General features: G+C 38.4%; 1 protein-coding gene and 1 pseudogene across 3 annotated transcripts in view; one reads left to right on the forward strand and one right to left on the reverse strand.

Moving 5' to 3' along the window:
- Positions 1-738: 738 nt before the first annotated feature.
- LOC149042234 (dynein light chain roadblock-type 2 pseudogene) lies at positions 739-3,137 on the reverse strand (annotated as a pseudogene). Of its 2 annotated transcripts, none has more exons than XR_016188508.1 (2): positions 2,996-3,137; positions 739-1,311 (listed from the first exon to the last, which is right to left on the reverse strand). The product of XR_016188508.1 is annotated as a dynein light chain roadblock-type 2 pseudogene, transcript variant X1 (transcript). The 2 variants fall into 2 exon arrangements; XR_016188509.1 differs by lacking the exon at positions 2,996-3,137 and adding an exon at positions 2,619-2,643.
- A 1,715-nt stretch (positions 3,138-4,852) lies between these two features.
- The window catches only part of LOC113671231 (protein sidekick), a 40,462-nt gene continuing 32,441 nt past the window's right edge, over positions 4,853-12,873 (forward strand). The window contains exons 1-10 of the mRNA XM_089212596.1: positions 4,853-5,020; positions 5,112-5,177; positions 5,287-5,320; positions 7,012-7,698; positions 8,621-8,739; positions 9,591-9,649; positions 9,925-10,082; positions 10,602-10,907; positions 11,701-12,006; positions 12,174-12,482. Coding sequence (XP_089068722.1) covers positions 5,130-5,177; positions 5,287-5,320; positions 7,012-7,698; positions 8,621-8,739; positions 9,591-9,649; positions 9,925-10,082; positions 10,602-10,907; positions 11,701-12,006; positions 12,174-12,482 — 2,026 coding nt within the window. The 5' untranslated portion in view covers positions 4,853-5,020; positions 5,112-5,129. The remainder of the gene's footprint in view (positions 5,021-5,111; positions 5,178-5,286; positions 5,321-7,011; positions 7,699-8,620; positions 8,740-9,590; positions 9,650-9,924; positions 10,083-10,601; positions 10,908-11,700; positions 12,007-12,173; positions 12,483-12,873) is intronic.

Below are 12,873 nucleotides of genomic sequence, written 5' to 3' on the forward strand. Positions count from 1 at the left end.
GCTTGTTAACGTCACTTCAAAGTGTTGAAAAGCGATGGGAAATATAAAATATATGAGTTGAAACACGTCCAAAGAGGAGTTTAGATTGTGGGTGAATCAATTCAAGCTGTGTTCATTCAACATAAAATTATCTGCGAAAGAAATAACAGTGACTCTGGTACGCTCATGTCTTTGCGTAAAGAAGGTTGGTTCGCAAAAGTGTATTCTTGCACCTTGTTTGTGTGAGACCGTAGTTTGTTTTATGATTTTAAATCTTTGCCAGGAAAAATTTATCATTCATTGGCTTGACGAGCCGAGCGAACTCTTATGTTTCGTTTTCCCATAGCGGACTCTCCATAACTCGGTTTGGGTTGGAGCTCTTTACAATCATCTTCAAAACATTAAAACCTACACAGTAATTACAGCAACATCAACAAAAATTCGCATCCCATATGGCGGCAAATTCTATAGAGATACGAGTTTCATCTAAGAAATTTTATATTTCCAAAGGCTTGTGCGTTTAAATTTTGTTAATTTGCCAAAAAGCTCAAATTCCGGTCGACGGTCGAGAGGAATGCACAGATAAAATGTCAAGTGCAGTCGATGCAAAAGAGTTTGCTTTTGCTTTCCTTTCTCGAGTTTCAGACTTAACACGCTTTGGCTTAAGTCATCAATGATTTCCATCAGTTTCTATTTCCTCTTCATTACATTTTTTTGTTTTGAGGCATTAGCTACGGGACATTAAAACTATATCCAACATTTTAAGCGACTCAGGCGTGAAATTTACTTAAGTATAACTGAGTTTCTAGTTGTAATATTTCTAAACAGCCTAAGGATGTGCGAGGACTTTGAAAGATTAAAGAAGAACGATATAATTCTTTATTCTTCAGTTCTATTACCATAGCGACTTACTATAAGTGCATCGAACAAAAACAGTGTATCTCCCTCCTACTTTTAGACGGTTTGCAAATACAAATACACAGTTACGACACTTTTGGTGAAAACTTCGGTGAAAATGCGGTAATTCTTATTCATTGTTGTTTTGAATGACAACTAAAAGATAATCTTCATAAGGTGCTATTATTAGTTCATTTTTCCTGGATTGGACTCGCAAAATGACAAGCTCATTTTCTGGATCCATATCCCGTACCATACTACTGGCCATGGTGGAAAGCGTTCTGCACAAAGAGGCGTATTGAAGCGTGTTGGAGTTGTCCATGTCTGTCCTCAAGGGGATCCCCTCAGAGTTTACCACAATGGTTCCCGCCACACCCTTGTGGGTTTGTATACGCTTCAAGGAGGCTTCAGCTTGAGACGCCATGATTCTGTAAACTTTTATAAGCATAAACAACAGTTTGGTCTAATGTTCTAGTCAAGTAAGGAGACACAACGGGATACACCGATACTGTGATTACCTATCATGTCGTTGAGAAAGATATTCATGGCTTATTCGATAAGATGGGTTATGTCATACCACTTTGATCTATAAGGAAGTGAAGCTACTTCCTAGATAGGATCACATAATGCCTTAGGGATGTTCACAACCACAACTTTAACATTATGCATTAGTTAGCCAAGCAATGAAAGAAATTATCAATATTTTGATGATTGGAAACTTTACGATGAAGTCAGTAAGACAGAAAAAGCCGAGTAAGCAAAGATTTCTTTACCATCTCTCTTATTCTTTTACTCAAATGACGCTTTTGACTTTTTCGATCTTAGCAATAAGCATAATGCTTGCCACAGGTAAACTTTAATAATTACCTAAATCGAAATCTGTTTGTTTGATGCTTAATCATAATATAATCGGAGCATCAGAGCGCAAAATGCGAAGGTCTGTAGTACTCGAATTTTGTCTTTGTCATACGCTCCTGACACAATGAATATAAAGAATCTGGTTGCAAATTTAGTTTTTTTTAAACTCGACGATATTGAGTAATTCTCACATGAAAGGCAAGTTAATCATGATTTGTCTTCCAAAAACACTTGAAGTATGCCTAATATATTTGACGGCTTGCATTAGTGATCTCTTGAACTAAAACATAAGCCATTTTAGTAAAGCTTGGTAAAAGCTGAAACTGAAACTGTCTAAGTTGTCGTTGGTTTATCCATGCCAAGGTTAAATTTTCTAACTTAGCGATATCACGCAAATTGTTATGCAATCATTGTTCCTCCTCCAGCCCTCGCAGTGATATATGTACAGATCATTAAAGTGTCTGCGGCAAAGTTTTCCTAACACTTAAGAAGACAGCTCTGCCTGCTAAAATTGGTCCCTTTCAAAGCTTTCTCAATATTTTAATAGCTTAAGTTGCAGGTGCGTGACACTCGGTTATGTGAATTAACTTTTCTTGCCGAAAGGCTGGCTTATGTACGCTAGGAGGGTAACTTAAAATTGAAAAATTCCCACCTTATTGCATTGGTTTTAGATTACGAAAGAAAAACCACACAAAATACGAAAAAATAAAATTGACTTTTGCAACAAAAACAATCATTTTGAACTCAAAATGAGGTACCAGGGACACAGAGCCATGAACAATTTCAAAACAATCGAGTGAAGAACAATTATGCAAATAAAATGAGTTCTGATTCTGCTCAGCATGAAACAGAAAACGAAACCGTATCTCCTACATCCAACTCACCTTGATCAACAATTCACACTTTCTTCATTTCTAGCCCTTGAGAAAGTGGTATTTCTTAGCGAACTTGACACATAATACATTAAAATGCCAGTTTGCCAGATTTAACCTACATCAACAACCACACAAAGCAGACCGGCGAATATCACTAGCCTTTGAATATAACTTTCGCCGGAACCAGACATTTGTCCGATGAAGTCGTGTTCACAAATCTCAAAAAGCCGTTAAAGAAAATTCGAGGCCTATAGCATATTAAGTTTTAGAAGAAACTGTGAGCTCGCCTTGAGACATCTTTATCACTAAGCGTTATTAGTTAAACACACAATAGTACGTTCCTTAATGGATTATGCTCTGTCTCCCTGGCTATCAAAGTTTCTTACCTTAAATATTTATCATAGGGCCTTAAACAGGCGGAATCCAATTCACTTAAACCACTTTGCCCCAAGGTGATTCACTCTCTACCGAAGGGAAGCCGTCAATAATTGATAGCTAGTGAAACATGTACGGCCGTTCTTTGTAAATATACCTTGATTTTGTGCTATGATGCGGCAAAATGAAGACCTAAACAATGCCGGGACGGAAAATTAGCTGTGTCTTTGTAGAGTACAAAGGATGTTTTTCTTTGTTGTTAAGGCAACTGTGCGCATCGAACCATTCGGGCAGTCTGTTATGATTTAACCATTCACTTCAAAGTTCTTACGCATTAAGTTCAAGATTACTTTATTATGACGCAACAGCGACTACAGCTGATGTATCACTGTAATTCGAAGAAATTCGTGATACCAATTGGTGGCCTTTAAAGTTGTGATCCTTTGAAACTGATCATAAGATACAGAGAAAAGGAGGGAAACTTTTGCCTTAGGATGACTGCAAAAAATTTTTTTTTATCATAGGCTGAAGCGCATAATCAAAAACTTAGCTAAATAACAACTTGTCATTTCGTGCTTGTTTCGATCAAGCGCGAACGTTCGAGCACTTAATTGTGGAGATAACTCTTTCTTAGAGGATTGTTTTTAACTCTAGAAAATTTGAGCTCGTTTCTTTATGTAAATTAGATTACACGCTTAGCGTGCTCCCATATCACACTACGTGTGCTTAAGATAGCGCACTAAGCGTGGTGTGAAACATGCTTTAGAAAACGAACGGTTTAGCAAGCCTCTCAATGACAAATTTTTACTCCTTCATCCTATCCGAGACTTTAAGACATACATGCTAAGGACCGTGCTGTGTTAACGTGGTGTGGGCGTACAATCACCTATAGCCTCAAGTCATGTGGAGGGTCAAATTTATCACGAATTTACATCATGCATTTAAAAGCCTTATTTACAATTTTTTGTGAGCTGCAAATATTCAAAGAAGAGAAGTTGACAAAAATTGTAACAACCATGTCTCGTGGTACTACATGATATAGGGTATTATTCTTATCACAGCTTGTACAACAAGGGGCTATGAAAGCTCACTGAGGTAAAAAGTGTCCGAAATAGATTTTCATTTTATCGGTAAAATCAGCATTCACCCAAACAGGTGAACGATTTAGACAAACTTTCATGAAAGCCATCTATCGGTATATATGTGGAAATTCTCTTGCATGGCGGATAGAATGTCTTCTCAGTTGGGAGCATTCGGCACTTTAAATTCTGCCGCCGGTTGTAAAATGTTTGGAATAAATTATATCTTTGACTTGTTCTGAAGCCAGATCCTTCAGCGAAATTTTTCATCTTCCAGTTTTTCCCTTTTACTTATTTGACAGAAGGAACGTATCGCTCAGAATCAGTCTATGCAAGTATTTTCATTTTAGTTTATAAACAGTCAAAAGAAAGCAGAAAAAATTCAATATGCGTTGATCCGCCCGTAACCATGAACGTCTCTGCATGGCTCTAGCAAGACTTTTCCTCCAAGTGCAGAAAATACCACGTCATTTTGGGGTCTATTCAAGGAATTTTTCACGAAATTCTTAGAATCAGTCCCTTTTTAAATGTCCAAATCAATATCAAGACTCTCTCTACTATCATAGGTGTAATGTACGAAACATTAGCCTTAGGAGAGTATGCAGGTCTGGATTTTTCCTTTGTTTGGATCAGGTTCAAAATTCTCATGATTAAACTCGATGGCAGTTGGCATGAGAGGTTAAAAGAATTTCACCATCGATCTCACAAGACCGCCGTGCAACACCTGCCCTCATTGTAAATTATCCTCCTGAGTTTAATTGATCAAGTCTTTAGTAAAGAGATCTAATACTCGCCTTAATTTTCCGGAACAGAACTTTCTATCGTACATTCACACCAACAATTTTACGTGGCGCAAATAAGATTCGAGTTTGATGGTTTGCAAAGTGAGTGTCATCATACCATAATTTTATTTGTGACATTGGTGGCGTAACACGATACGGCACATAGCAACTACAGGTTAGAAGCAAATTCTAAATGATTTTAAAGCGCACGAATCTGTTAAGATTTTACTTTACGGCTAAAAGACATCAAAATACCTTTTTACCAGATTGTCGCCCGACAAATCATGTTCTACGAGACAGAACTTATGTTAACCACACGGACAGTTGTTTTGGTGAGTGTACAAATTTAATATCCAAAGGAAGTTTATATGTTAAACTATAATTTTTTAGGAGCACCGCAAAGATAAAGTAAAGATTTTTTCACTTTTTTTTTCTCAACAGAGCATATTGGTGATCTTCTCTTCAAACGCCCTAGGTAAGAAAAGGTTATGGAAGTGTTTGGTCGCCTACAAGTCAATGTTAATTCCGACTGGACTCTGACATTATTTAATTTCGCCTTTTTCATTGACTACGAAGCATTGTTTATGGCATTCTTTGAAAATATTATGGACCAAGACTCTACGTGAAAATTTCACTCACATAATCACTTCATTTAACCTGTGTTTATCTACAGACAAAATGTTTTCTTGATACTTTTTTTTTTTTGTTTTTAAAAACCATATCTACTTTTGTCTGGAGTCGGAAAATTGTCGTTTGAAATTAGACTGTGAGTGAATGTGAAGAAAAGAAGCAAGAATAAGGTTTTTTTTAAAATTTCCGCTCAGCTCTGTCAAAAAAGGTTAAACTAATTACGATTTCTCTACGTAATCCTCTGGCTCGATTTTTAAAATTTTTTTCTTGTCAACATTTTGGTGACAACATTGGGAACTGATACTTGAACGACGAACCTGTTGTGTTTTTCATTAAAAGTTAATGTTAAGATGATATCCTTTGGGTATAGGGAATCTAGTCAACTCAAGTTTTCGTTAGGGTGGCAGGTAGCGAATAAGCCAGTACGGATGATACATTTTCTGTGAGTTTACACGAGTATTTTGCGATACGTGAAACGACGATGTGGCGATGAGAATGTAGATATTATTATTTTGTATTGATATACTGTCGCACCTTTCCGTCACAAAGAAAAGAAATTTAAGTAAGAATCCTGCAAGATTTAAGCCATCGCGCAGAATGCTTATTGTTCTCACGACATTTTCTTGCAGTAGCGAAAAATTAGAGATCTAGAATATTAGCAGCGAAGCGTAACCTGGAGAGCTTTGATTGGTCATAAATTACGCGGGCTTTCCTCCTCAGGGAATCTTGCTTCAGCTTATTAACTGTTCAAGGCGGAACGAAGAAACTATAGCTTAGAAAGTTATTGTTTATGCTATTATTAGAAAAATTACACATAACGTGCGTGTGTTACAAGCTAGATCAGCGGCATTAGTTAGTTTTGATGCTTAACTGTTTTATTTGTGGTTCTTCCACTTAAAACCTGTCGTTTTTATCTTTATTCCTTTTTGAAAAGTTGTTATAAACCGTTCCTTCCTCTTGATAAACTTCAGCACTAATCACTGTTCGTGTACCGCATTGTTAGAGGAGGCTGCTCTGGAGAAAATTAACATATCTGCGGGAATTTGAAAAAGGTCCCACCGGAGCCTGTGGAAGAGAAATTTAGCTGAAAAGCCGTGGCAATAAGCGACATTTCCAGAAAATCACGATTTCTATAAGGTTTCCCTAACAATCAATTTAAAATAACCATATGGTGAAACAACAAAAGAGTTTTTCCCTTTCACAGAATTACGCGTCCAATGTGTAGCCATTGACAGTTACTTCTGCTAACAATGACACGTCTTTTGCGTCCTTGCCATAAAAGTGCAAAAAATTCCTGTTTTTCTGTCTTGTATCTGATGTAAAGATGGAACTTTGGTTCACAACCTACCAACTGCATAAATATCAACAGGTTGCGTCGCCAGCAAAGTTTGATGAAAGCAATCCGCTGTTTTTAAACAACAAAGCCGATTTATCGCCGCGGCGATTAATTTGGTTTTGAATTTTGGTTTTGTAAGATAACGTGCTTCCGCCCCAGAGTTTCGTGATGTTTTCTTTTTTTCTTTCTTTTTTTGTCAGGAGACATTAATAGCCTCTATATCGATGCAGACCACTACTGGGACTTTGAACAAACACCAGAGTCACAAATCATTGATAAAAGAACTGAAAAACCAGTAACGCTTCATGGATCTCCAGAAATTCTTGACTCGCCAACGGGGAAAGGCATCTATCTTCAAGGAACAAGAAAGAATTCGTCCATAGACCTCCTAAGAGTCAGTAGCTCATCATGTCTCTTCGATCCTTCAACCTGCACAGCCGGCTTGTCAATTACCATGTTTTTGAAATTTAGACGAGGCGGGGAGCGTAGCATCAACAGTACGCAAATGTTTTTCGGTAACAGCGTAGGTACGGAATTCCGGCAAGGGGTGTCGATCTTTTACGACGAGGATAGTGGATTCTTCAATGCGACTGTTTTCGGCAGCACAAATTTTTGTTTCCGATGGTTTAAACTGGTCGTAAACTCGTGGACGTACATCCATCTCCGGTGGAAGAACAGCGCTGATAATGAAGGAATGCTAAACGTGACGGTGGAGGGAAATGTAGATCCTTCTGGTTACATAACCTGCGGTTCAATAACCTCTCCACTGCCCACAGAGAGAGATTACAGCCTAGGAAATGCAGCTTTCCCTGTGGCTTATTTTGATAACGTAGCCATATGGTATAGGGATGAACCACCCCACACCGCACCGTGGAGTTACATCACAGGTAAGCAACAGAAACAGATCGTAATGATTTAAAAAAGAAGGGGAAAATGTGTTTAGAGCATGAGCCCACACATAGCAACATCACATTAAGATCTAATCCAATGATCCTTCGTTAGAAGAGGTGAAGGTTAGGAGGGGACACAGCCTTAACAGCTACTCTCTGGAAACCGCATTATACCAGTGTCACCACCCTGAGTCACTGGTATGTGATTTAGTAGAAAAGTCTCAGAGATAAGACTTAACATCAATACTGGTTCCTTGGTGGGCTCATTTTAAAGACATAACCCTCTCCTGTGCGTATGAGTCTGAGAAGCTTTTGCAGATCAATCATTCAAATTTGTGCAGTCCAAGCCCTTTACTTCAGTCGACACCAGGTGCAGCACTCGCCGCCCTATTCGCCTATTTTCTCGCCCTTTCAGCTACTGATTATGAGTGATTATGACGAAATTACAATAGTCATCGTTTTTGAAATCATTCTCTTTATCATGGGCAATTATTAACCTACTTTGACTTTCTTGTCTTTGGAGAAATATTTTTTTCGTCTTCTCACGAGTGTGGACACAGAAAAAAATTCAGTACCCATGAGGGGGACACAGAGTTACCATCACTCCTATTCTACCATCATTATATATTATAATATCTTTCTTATTCCAGTTAAAAAACATGACGCTAATGACATTGCTGATCGTAGCAGTATGTAGGACGCGTATCATATATGAACTTCGCAATGGGCCCTGCTCACCATAGAGTCTCTGTGGCTTAGTGGTAGAGCATCGGAGCTCTTAGATTCGTTTCCTTGTGGGCAATCAGAATTTTTCCTTTATCCCACGCTCGTGACAAGAAGGAGAAACATCTTTCTCTATTTGCTAACCGAGCTCAAAACTTATCATCTTTGTTATTTTGTTTCTTGACTTTCTTTCTAGATTTTGGTGGTAATACCACACTTTCTCTTGAAATTACCCTCGATAAGCCATGGAATTCAAGCTTCAGCAACAGTGGATCGACACAGTTCCAAACCTTAAAAAATGAAATCATTAGTCAGGTAGGGAAAATTCAACTTCTCGAAAACTGAGTTCGGAGGGGACCTCTCTCCAAAACTTTCTTTAGCGAGAGGAGGAGGATCTAAATTTCAAGTCAACACAAATCATATCAATAGTGAAAAAGATGGTCTGGTAGACTGTCATTTGACCTCTAAGAATATAAATTAAAAAAATGCCTGGAAATTGTTAAATTTCTTTTCTTAGAAGTGAAACACCTGGTAAAGCGAACCAAGTAAAAGGTGCTGAGTTAGAGCTTTTTCAAAATTTTGTTATAAAGCAATTTTTTTGATTGGTTTGACTTTTGATAAGTGCAAGTTAAGTGAAGGGTCTCCCGCAAAGAGTGGCGATTATGGTCCGACCATTTTAATGTGCCTTTTAATAAGAAACAACTCTGGAGGTGTTTAAACAAAGACTTGCTCAGATTAATCGTTTACAATTAGAGAGTTTCCGAGGAAGACCTAACTACTCGTTGGATTTTGAAGGCAAATAACAGGAGATTATTTGAATGTGATGGAAAAGAAGTTGTCGATTGCGACGAGTTGGTTATTTGGCGAGAGTCTCTTCGTAAAGTTACACGCTATTCAACACAACTGCTGACTCGTGATTGGCAAAGCCTTCTATGGTAATGTGCGCGCTAAAATGGGTTTATGAATATTATTATGTCGATAATCTGACTACACTTCATTTTGTTGTGGGTCATTTCTTAAAGTTTTGATAAAATAAAATATGCATGAACATTTGATTATTTTACGGGTAAACTTGTTCACTTGTGATTTGTTTTAGCAAATATCTGATTATCTTTTACTTCTCTTTAGTGGGTTGTTCAATTCCCGCCTATAATTCATTTTTACAGATTGAGAGAATTTATAACAATAACGATGGCCTTAGCCACAAAGACATTCAACAATTTACGTAAGTAATACTAAGCAAGAGAGTGTATATATGTATACAAATTCTCATATACTTATGGTAAATATGTTAAAGAAACCCACTTAAAATTAAACCAGCCCACAAAATATATTAAAAAAAAAAGATCAAGCAAATAAATTACCACTGATGTGAGTTCAACCTTAATTTGTCTATTGAGACCTAAGGGGATTCCTATTTTGCTTACCTTTGGGCAGTGGGATAATTCAGTCTAAGTTGAAATTTTCCGCTAAGAAATGCTGACTTTGTTTGATCTCCAGCTCTGACAGCTCTGGCGGTGTGAACGCACATATTGAACTCAAATTTGACCGGAAGACTTCTTGGGAAGACAGCTTCGTTTTACAGGATTGTCTTGAAAACGGACGTTTTCTTGGGGGAACTGTTGCCAACATTACGGACTGCGACGCAGACGATGGATGTGAGTAAAAACATACTGCTTCACCATGTCAAGTTGTTATCATGCCACAGTTAGGTTGTCTTCTTGTCCTATTTCGTCTTGCTTTGACTGCTTCCTCGTTACCGTCGTTGCTCAAGCTAATTTTGTTGTCAGAATTTGTCTTGTAGCAAACCATCTGCATTTTTTAATACTCAGAGATTCGTTTTCTCTACAAGATGGTCAGTGTCTTTCGGACGTAAATCCAATAAAGTCAAGTTCATTTTTTTTACATCAAGTGTTTAGCTTCTAACCATTCAAATTTCTTCTGACCATTATATTAACCTGCGGCCTATTTAACAGACAAGTTTTCTACCAAAGTTACTGTTATGCATTGAGCAATAGTATGCCCAATTTCAACGTAAATGTTCCCTCTTCATCTGGCGGCTAAAGAAGCACTTGACCGACAAAAGCACACACCTTTAGCCCTAGTTTCTTTTCTGGGTGAGAAATATAATTTATAAGCTTAATTTGTAAACGTTGACGCATTCTTGTATCCAACAGTTTTTTGTGAGGGACTTAACATCGTCGCAAACAGTAGTGACATTGGTTCAAGGCATTTGGGAATCTCTTTCAACGCCGTGGAAAAACTGAATCATCATAAGCATCTAATGGGATATACTGTGCTGCACAAGAAAACAGACAGCAACGACTCGTGGAAGCCACATGATGTTCGTGGAGGCTGGCCTCACTATTACAAAATTTCTGGCTTGAAGCCCTATACAAACTATTCAGTTCGGGTTACGCCGTATTCCTTTCAAGCCGCTGGTTTGTTAGGACCAATCACTATTCTCGAAACAGCGGAAGAAGGTGGATAAACATAGTGTGGGGAGGGGGGAGAGGGGAGGGGGGTGTACTACAAACGCCGCTGAGGGTGCACATAAGAGTTTTAAAACGACTGAACCATAAAGAACAGTGAGCAAAGGCTGATTTTGTGACGTGAAACACATTTGAAGAAGTAACGCATCAAAGGCGTGATAAAGTCCAAACTGAAGATCAGCAATGAAACCGTATAGAGCGGTCTTATTATTTCAAAAGACGGTCACCCTCGAACTAAGAGGGTCTCAATGGGGTTAACCGTTAGCCGTAAAACGGCCAAAAAGTACAGCCTTTAGGATTAAAAATTGACAAATTTCAACCACAAGTCGTAAAAAAGTTGACCTTTAAAATTTTTCCATCTTCAGCGAGTCATTTTGTGTCATTTTGGGTAAATCGTAAAATGGCAAAAAGTTTAACCGTTGGCCGTAAAAGCCAGTATCCCATGGAGGCCCTCAACGAACGTAAAGCGTACAATTTGAGATGTTACTGTTTACCATAATCTGGGTGACTGGCGGTATTTTCACTAAGCTTAAATTCAGTCTTTGTCTTTCGCAGGTTACCTTTAATATAAATGTGTTTTATGATCACACACCAGGATAAATAAATTCAACCTTCTTTATTCCACAACCAAAAAATACAATCGACAAAAGTTTTCTTTTAGGAAGTGATGTTTACGTTTGAAACATATAGTCTCCTTCATGACTTCTTTATACTTCCCACCAATCAGAGTCTTTCCTTTAGATTCACTACTTTCCATAACCATACAAACCTTGGTCCCTTATAGTGCCAGCCAGTGGTCCCGTCATCCTGGAAGCTTATAATATCAACATGACAAGTGTATTTGTGCGATGGAATAAAAGCAGCATCCCAAAAGAGGACTGGCACGGAATTCCAAGGGGGTTCCGCGTGCACGGGCAGGGAAACCCATGCAAGGATTATCATGTGCCTCCACAGAACGTGGGGTTAAACGTGTCTTCATTCACAGTCACTGGTTTACAGGCTTGGGTGGTTTATATTGTTAAAATCAGCGGAGTAACAAGCCCAGGACATGGGGCCGCCTCTGAAGTTCGAGTAAAGACTAATGACTCAGGTATTATTTTCCATTCGTTGTTAAGCTGTTCAAAGTAAATAAAAACAACAATAATAACCAACAACAACAAAAAGCGAAAAAATAAGGGTTTGATTGTATTTGTTTCCGATGATACATACCATTCTAGTTATAATGATTGTTATGTATATTCTCTTCAACACTCACAGTTCCTGCCCGTGGCCCCCGACACATTCGTATCACTGCAACAAGTAATCACAGCGTGAAAATCACGTGGAATACTGTGCATGTATGTCATGTGCACGGACCTGTCGTGTCATACGAGGTTCACTTACGAGATGTGCAGAGTGGGAGCTCAGATATAATGCACAATGTAAGTGTTCTGGCGGAACAGGAGCGAAGACTGGATTTCACCAGTTTGGAGATCTACTGGGAATACGGAGTCCGCATTAAGGCTTTTACAACCTTGGGAGTCGGACCATCTAGCGTCGAAGTCACTGGCATGACAGATGAATGGGGTTTGTGCAAAATCATATAATTTATTTCTTAAAATAATCAGAGGGAAACTGAATGCTAAGGTATGGTGACTGTTGAAAGGGGACGGACCTCGATTTCTCTGGTTTTAAATTGTCTAAGAGAGCAAGGTTGTAATAGTTGATGTTGGAGAATACATGGGTCACGAAGCTCATAATAAATGTTTACATGGCTATATGAGTATAAGGTTTAGGTTAACTTTTATCGAGGCTATCTTACCAGTCTCTCGCATTGCATCCCCCCAAAAAGAAACATCAATGAAAACATTGTCCTGCCCCCCAAAAGAATGAAGTTCAGTAAAAAATAATTAAGGTGAAGGCTATCGTGGATTGGAAGAGCAAGCCTTCGACGAGCGCCATAGGCGTTATGCTATTA

This window comes from Pocillopora damicornis, chromosome 7, assembly GCF_964200805.1.
Source record: "Pocillopora damicornis chromosome 7, jaPocDami1.2, whole genome shotgun sequence".
Taxonomy (NCBI): domain Eukaryota; kingdom Metazoa; phylum Cnidaria; class Anthozoa; order Scleractinia; family Pocilloporidae; genus Pocillopora; species Pocillopora damicornis.